The following is a 7,669-nucleotide window of genomic DNA, read 5'->3' as shown; positions in this document are numbered from 1 at the left end:
GATTTTAGAGTCAGTTATTTTAGAAGAACTTTTCGTTTCAGAAGAGAATAGTTTTATTGGATTGACTCTGAAAACTTTGCATGTTTGAGAATTTTTTATTTTGTTTCTTTGCAAGATTCTAGTCTCCATCAGATGGCTTAGCCTTTGTGAATCGAGCTGTAGTGGGTCGATGAGGCATAGCCGTCTGATGTCGTGCATTGCTTGAGTAGAAAGGCATGTAAGGACAATGAACACACTTTCTAGCTATGTGCCCTGGAATTCCACAATTAAAACAGGTTTGACTCTTCAAGAAAAAGACATTCTGTTCAGCGTGTGTTATTCTAGGGAGCTGATTTCATCTTTTCTGGCTGCTTGGTGCTAAACGTTTATGCGCATGTTTAGACTTGGAAGAAACCTGCTCACAATCATCAGCATAGGAGTGAGTCGGTAAGTTTACCCTCTGATCTCGTTTCAATTGGCTTCTGAATTGGTTGTTCATGTTGTTTTTCAATTCTTAACAGATTTGTTAACAGATTTTGATCTCGTTTCAATTGGCTTCTGAATTGGTTGTTCATGTTCTTTTTCAATTATTTTCTCAACCGATTTGTTAACAGATTTTTCAACTGTCACCCTTTTTGTTCCGTCTTTTGTTTTTACGTGATTTCTTCTTCCTTAGGGGAGTAGTTTTTGGAGAACTATCCATTTTAGAAACCTCCTCTGTGGAATCTGATTCTGTAGAGGTAGATGATTCTGGTTTGTCAGATGATATACAAGCATCATTTATGATTTTTGAGTCCACGCTTGTTTCTAAAACAGGGGATTCTGGTTTAGCAAAAGTAGTTGAATCCTTAGAAAGATTTTGCTTATCATCTGATATACAAGAATCATCAGTCTGATTTTTAGACTCAGTGCAGAAATCAGATGATTCTTCTTTGTCAACTATCCTACTGTCATTCAGACAATCATCAGACAAAACAACATTTTCAACCACATCATTTTCAGAGGATTCTGAATCATCAGATGATGTATCAGACATATTAGAACATTTGTCAGTATCACTTGAACCTGACACTTCTGATTCATTAGAAGATGTAACAGTCTCCTCTGGTAAAGCATATTAATCACAATCAGAATTTAAAACCATAAAAACCATCAGTCTTAGAAAGCATAGAGTTAATGTAGTTCAAAACAAAAATATTTTGTTAAGCATATAAAGATGCATTCGAATCGAAAGTAGCATTCGAATGTGGTTCATCATCCCCTTTCGATTGATCCTCAATAATCATTGACTCTGCACATGAACTTGAACTATTAGTATTATTCACAGAATCACATTTGGATACATTGTCCTAATCATCTTTTTCTGACATCTTAATGGGTTCATTTTCAGGTTTTGATCCATCAACTGATTTATTTAAAACATTTTGAGTTGAATCCATGGGTTTTTTAAAATCCATGGGTTTTTTAAAATCAGTTGACCTGGCATATTTGGGTTCGAAGGGTTTCCAAGACTCAGAAACATAGTCACTCAGTTTACCATACATCATGTATTTCTCATTTTCTAGATCTTGCTCAGTGACCGGGTGCATTCTTGAATAATTATAATTGTATGGAGGGGCAACATGATTGTATCCCAAACCCTTCTTTTTGTTTTCTTTGTATGCCAGTTGCACATCACATATATTTTGAACAACCTTGCTGGATGTATCAAATTTCTTTATGTTTATTTCATTTTGTTGATACTTACCAGTCAAGGACTCTAGCCAGCTCTCACAGAATCAAGTTCCATAATTTTTACATTAAGTCTGTTTTGATAATTATAAACCCAACATTGATTTTGGTTAAGATCCTTGTGAAGCTGAGCTATGTCCTTTTGTGCTTCAACCTTTTTAGAAATTAACTTATGGTTTTCTTTAAGATTGATGCACTTAGCCATTGCACTATTATAGTCGTTAATCAAATTAAAGTTATGAGCTCTAATTTGTGCAAGCTTACTTCTACAAAGATCGGAACAAAAGAGAGTGTTTTCCGTATCAATGAGCGGTTTTGATTCATCAGTCTAAGCCATCATGCAGTGATTTGCCGGTGCTGCTTCAGAGAGTTTGAGTGCTTCCACTTGTGCCATTGCATCCGACCAATTGAATCTATGTTGTTCCTGAGCCATCAAAGCATTTCCTGCTCCACTTCCTCCCGAACTTGACGATGTCTACACAGGTGTGACAAGCACCATTGCTCTTTCAGGGTTTTGAATTGTAGCTACTTGACTTAAGGCGTAACTTGCCAGCGCCTTCTTACAATCTCTAGGAAAATGACCCGACCCATGGAATCTATAACATCTTATCTTATCTTTAGTAGGTCCAGAACACAAATTCAACATTGGACGTCGAGCATACTTCTTCTGGAATTTTTCATCTCTAAAGGAAACAATGGCCATATTCCATGACACGTCCAACTCCTCCACATCTTCTTCAAGAACTTGATCAATGTCAGCAGTTATAAGAGATGGGGGCAAAAGATCACCTGCTAAGAAAGCATGCAAACTGTTAATCATAGAAGCAGCGAGGGCCAGTTTTTCTTCATTTTGCTTTGTCAAAAAATGTTGCATTCAGTGTTGCAGTAGCAGAAGTAGCGCCTTGAGAAGAAGAAGGGGTTACAGGGCTATAAACCACGTTTGGGTACTAAGTTTGGGCTTGGGGTGCAGGGCTACTAACAGAAGTTTGGTTGGTTGGAAGAGGGAGACCATACACATAATTAGGTTTAGGAGTTTGGGTCATTGGGCTAAAGACCAGGTTTAGATTTGCGTTCGGGATTTGACTGCTAACTGGGCTATAAATGATGTTGGGTTTTGTATTCGAAACCCCATGAACTGGACTAAAAACAATATTGGGATTGGTTTGTGAGACTAAGGCAGTATTAGAACTAGTCAATCCTGCAGCCACCATGCTACTCTTATGATTCAAATCTCTCTGATGATTGTCAATCTCATAACGACTTGATAGTAGCAATCATTTCGCTGAGCGTGACGTCATTCAAGTTCTTCGTCTTGTTGATCATGGCTACATCAGCATCCGAGTTGTTTGGCAAAGAGTTCAGCAGTTATCATCTATGAGACCAGCTTGACAAACCTTCTGATCTGATTTTCTATTGTCTCACCATAAATGTGATTAAAAGAGCTAAACTGCTGATTTAGCATGTTAGCCCTACTTTCCTTCATATCCGCATTCCCTTCATACAAAATTTTCAACTTGTTCCACACTTCCTTAGCATTTTGCAATTTCTGACTGTGATAGCAAGATCAGGCCCAAATGCCCAAGATTGCCTCAGCCTTTTTATCCTCTTCACTGATTTTATTATCTTCTGCTGACCACAAATGTTTAGGTTTCGGAAGCTGAGCCAATGGGTCATCCTCTGTTGAATACATGATTGTACGAGGTCCATTCCTAGTACATCTCCAAACACCAAGTTCCTTTACCTTACCATATTGTTCGAATCAGAATTTCCATTCATAGTAGTCATCGCCATAAAGCAGTCTAGGAACTTTAGTGGTTGTACCAATAATTTGATCCAACTCCTGATGAAGTGTCAAGGTCTGTGATTGAATAGCAGCAAGGGTGGCATTGGTTAAATCCTTTGTAGTCATAAGGCCATTCATGTTCATCATTTTTAAAATTACCAAATAAGTTTAAGGGAAATTAAATTTTGGTCAACTGTTAAGTATTTCGAAACATTAGAAATCCAAAAACAGTCCAACAATTCAAAATCTTCTGGCAGATTCGAAAACTATGTCGTTGTTCGAAATTGTAGCATTTTGGAACAGTAGACTCGAAAAGGCAACTCAAAACCCATAGAAACTCGAAATCCTTCCAATGAAATTTGAAATAATGACTTTTTGAAAAACAAATTCAAAACACTAACTTTTCGAAAGGCTTTGTTATCTATTCGAAAACTTGTTCGAAATGTGAATTTTGAAAGAAAACCCGAAAACTCCTGTCGAAAACTCGAAAAACAGAAACCTGTGAGATAATAACAAACTTCCAAAATATCAGGGATTCTGATATAGTCGAAAATTTTAATCTGATCTCCAAATCTGTTATGATTGGCAAAAGTAATCCCGAAAAATCTGCGAACAGTTTTTTCCGAAATCTTCCAAGCAAAACAGGGGCAATCTTCAATGATTTTTACGAAGAACAGCAGTAGATCTTCAATAGCTTGTTCGAAATCAACAGCAATCTTCAACAGTTTTTCCGAAATTCAATGCAATATTCAACAGTTTTTCTGAAAACAGCAAGTCTTCCACGTCAATCTTCAAAAGTAGCAGCACAGAAACTTCCAAAAATCTTTTCAGTTTCATTTTTATATCAATCTGAGCCTAGAAATAGGTTCAATAGGCTCTGATACCAATTGTATGTCCCGAATCTGGATCACTACAACGATATCACAACTAGCTTAATTGTTTGGCGGAATCAAACAACTAAACTTGATTACTGAATAAGAATAAAGAAGAATAAGAAGATGTTGATAATAAACTGAACTTGCATACACAATGGTCTGATACAAGTTCTGCAGCAAAATGATAATCAACAGCCTTAAACCATTCAGCTAATACATGTATTTATAGGGAGCAAAGCCCAATACTCCCCTAAACCCTAGCCCACATGCGCCAAGCCCAATCCCAACCTAACTAGCCCAAGTACAACAAAACACTAAAAACCCATTATAATAACCTATGTAGTAATGTATAAACCTTCAAGGGCCTAACACTTTGATCAAAAGAACTTGAACATAGAGTGGGTGTACTCTGTTTATTTAGGTCTGTTTGGTTTTTTTATGTAGGCCTCTTGATGTTCTCTGATGATAAACATCACGTTTGTTCTTTGACACCATAGTAATCAACCAATAACATAATGATGTTTTCGACACACATAGATACACGATTTAGAGTGAGAGAGAGAGAGAAAAAGAATAGAAATACTGGAAAATAGAACATTTGCATAGAATGTTTAATGCTAAACCTGCTAATATTAACTAATCGGCGTGATGGGGCCGGGGTGAAGGTTTGGAGATAACCGTCGAAGTCTACATTATTGGGATTTAATCGTATCACATCCCACAACTGATACATGGCCTAATGTCACACCCCGCCGAAGGCGGAGACGCGGGAATGCGACGACCAGATATCATAACACATCAATATAAGATAAAAATACTTTTATTCAGGTGTGTCACGACATACGTCTTACACAAGAGTCTACATGTAAACATACAAATGACAAATAAACAAATTATTCTCAATGCATAACGTTTAGGTACAAGTCTTCAAAACAATTCCAAACTATATCAATTACTGTCACATTCTAATGAGTATAGTTGTATGTAAAAACATTTTGTGATTATTGACAAAATGTGTATATTTGTTTACCATTCATAAAAAAAAGTGTTAAAAAGAAATTTGTTGGTGAAAATTGCATGTTTGGGACTTACTATATTGAGAAGATAATTATTGATGAGGCTTGACAGAAGGAGATATTTTAGCAGCATCGATCATCTATTTAATTGTGAATTACGACATACATCATTGCAAATACCTAAACTAAATCAAAACCGAAACAGACAACATGGTTTTGTTTGATCAAATGTGGGATGAGGTTGTGGCTGGACCACAACCTAACCGTGGGCTCGGCAAGCTCCGTAAACTCGCCACCTTTTCCGGCAGAGGTATGTTTTGTGACATACATGTGTTTTTAAGCTAGAGATGCAAACAATTAATTTTAAGAAGATTATTAAATATCTAAACTTCAAATTCTTCATAAATTTGTTGTTGAAGACATTAGCAAACTTGTGAGATGGTGTGTTTGCTTAATTTTTTAAAAGCAATGGGAACGCATCTCATATCTACCCCTGCATTAGTTTTACTAGTATTTTTTAAATGTAAAATGTCATGAATCTGATTCAAAACCGGTTTGTATATGTCTAAATGGTTTGGGTTTAACCTAGGTTTAATGAGAACCATCTGATTCGTTTGTACATTGTGTACTTGAACGATTGTGGCCGAGCCAATTTTAATTAGCAATGCACCTTACATGCTTACGCAAATCTTGTCTTGTTGACGGATATTATACTTACTACACAACGTATACAACAAGCACTGCTAGATGTGGGTAAATAGCGGATTTTTTAAAAAAAAAATATAACCCAAAGGAGGAACGTAATTTCTTTTTTAAACCGGAAAAGATGTACTTAATTTGGTCTCTTATGTTGCAAAGAACATTTAGACAAATCATAGTTTTGGATTTGGTTTTGGTAACATATTTTGTTGTGGAGATGTAGAAGAGGGAAGTAGCAGTCACCCAGGGTCTCTTTCAATGCCATCTAGCCCAACCACACCAGGGACTCCAACAAGTACATCTCCCACAGGTGCGCGTAAGGAAAACGTCTGGAGGAGCGTTTTCAACCCTGGAAGTAATAGTGCCACCAAGGATATTGGATCTAAGCGCTTCGACAATACTAATCCAGGATCTCCCACCGTTTATGATTGGTAATTACTATAGTAGTCACCAATATATACAAAAATCATAACGTTTTCAAGATTTTTTTTTTTTTTTAAACTAAAAATCTTGCAATTGAATTTTTATCACTTGTTATTTTGTGACACTAATAGTCATCATAAATCTGTCATTAACTATAGACATAACCCCGATGTCGCTAATTCTATGACAAATATCGTCTTTTTGGAAGTTCCTTTGCAAATATTTGTTTTTATATCAATGTTATTTTTTGGAAGTTAATATTCACATGTTCCTCTCCTCTATCTCTCTTAATACACATAGATAATATAGAGAGAGATAGAGTGAAAAAAATATGAGAATAAGGGTATACAAAGTGTGGCAAACTTAGTTTGCCAATCGGTAACACTACCGCCAACATAGTTTGCCAAATCAGTGTAGGCTTGCCGAAGTGGTGAAGGGAGGGAAGGAGAGAGAGAGAGTGGGGGTGTGTGGTGGAGTCCAAGTCATCTCAACCAATCACACATTTTTCCTTTTAAAAAAAAAATAGTTTACCACTTCACCAAGTGTCTAACCATTGCCAACACTTTTGAGCATAGTTTACCACTTTGACATGGCACACTCTCATTGGTTGATTTTTTAGTTTGCTACTCTCAAATGTCTAACCACTCCTTATACCCTAAGATATAGAGATGTGAATAGTAAGAGCCTATTTTTTTAATCATGAAAAAGTGTTGAGTCTTACACATTTATTATTTAAGGTTAATTTCAAAAAGAATATAGTTATTGCTTTTCTGTTTTTGATATAATAATACAAATATTTACGAATTACAAGCTATTTTATACTATATTGTGTTAAACATACCATCTCTTTCATTTTTACTGTACGTACGTAAACACCCATCCAGTTTCTTTCAAAGCAGTTGTTATACAGGTCGCATAAAAGAACAAACTATACTTATACGGGCCGTATAAATAATGATAGTCTTATACGGTTGACGGCAATATCCTACATCTTATATTGACTGTATAGAACTTCTTTTTAAAAAATCAGTCCATGTAAATTCAATAGAGGTGGTTCAGTATTTTGAATTGAGGTGGCTTTACATCCAATTTAAAATACTGTATTTACTATTCACGCAGTGAAGAAGGTTAATTAATGTATTTACTATTCACGCAGGCTCTAC

The 7,669-nt window shown here is 36.0% G+C and overlaps 2 protein-coding genes across 2 annotated transcripts; one reads left to right on the top strand and one right to left on the bottom strand.

Annotated features, from left to right (window-relative positions):
• Window positions 1-598: 598 nt before the first annotated feature.
• On the bottom strand, window positions 599-1,915 carry LOC110934486 (protein FAM133B-like). The gene is made up of 2 exons (XM_022177511.1): window positions 1,744-1,915; window positions 599-1,083 (listed from the first exon to the last, which is right to left on the bottom strand). The coding sequence occupies exons 1-2, from the start codon at window positions 1,913-1,915 to the stop codon at window positions 599-601; spliced, it is 657 nt and encodes a 218-aa protein (XP_022033203.1).
• A 3,644-nt stretch (window positions 1,916-5,559) lies between these two features.
• On the top strand, window positions 5,560-6,518 carry LOC110935339 (auxin-repressed 12.5 kDa protein). The gene is made up of 2 exons (XM_022177756.2): window positions 5,560-5,694; window positions 6,307-6,518. The coding sequence occupies exons 1-2, from the start codon at window positions 5,595-5,597 to the stop codon at window positions 6,516-6,518; spliced, it is 312 nt and encodes a 103-aa protein (XP_022033448.2). The 5' UTR covers window positions 5,560-5,594.
• Window positions 6,519-7,669: the final 1,151 nt, after the last annotated feature.

The sequence above is a fragment of the Helianthus annuus genome, chromosome 1, assembly GCF_002127325.2.
Source record: "Helianthus annuus cultivar XRQ/B chromosome 1, HanXRQr2.0-SUNRISE, whole genome shotgun sequence".
Lineage (NCBI taxonomy): Eukaryota > Viridiplantae > Streptophyta > Magnoliopsida > Asterales > Asteraceae > Helianthus > Helianthus annuus.
This window is presented reverse-complemented; position numbering and strand designations above follow the sequence as displayed.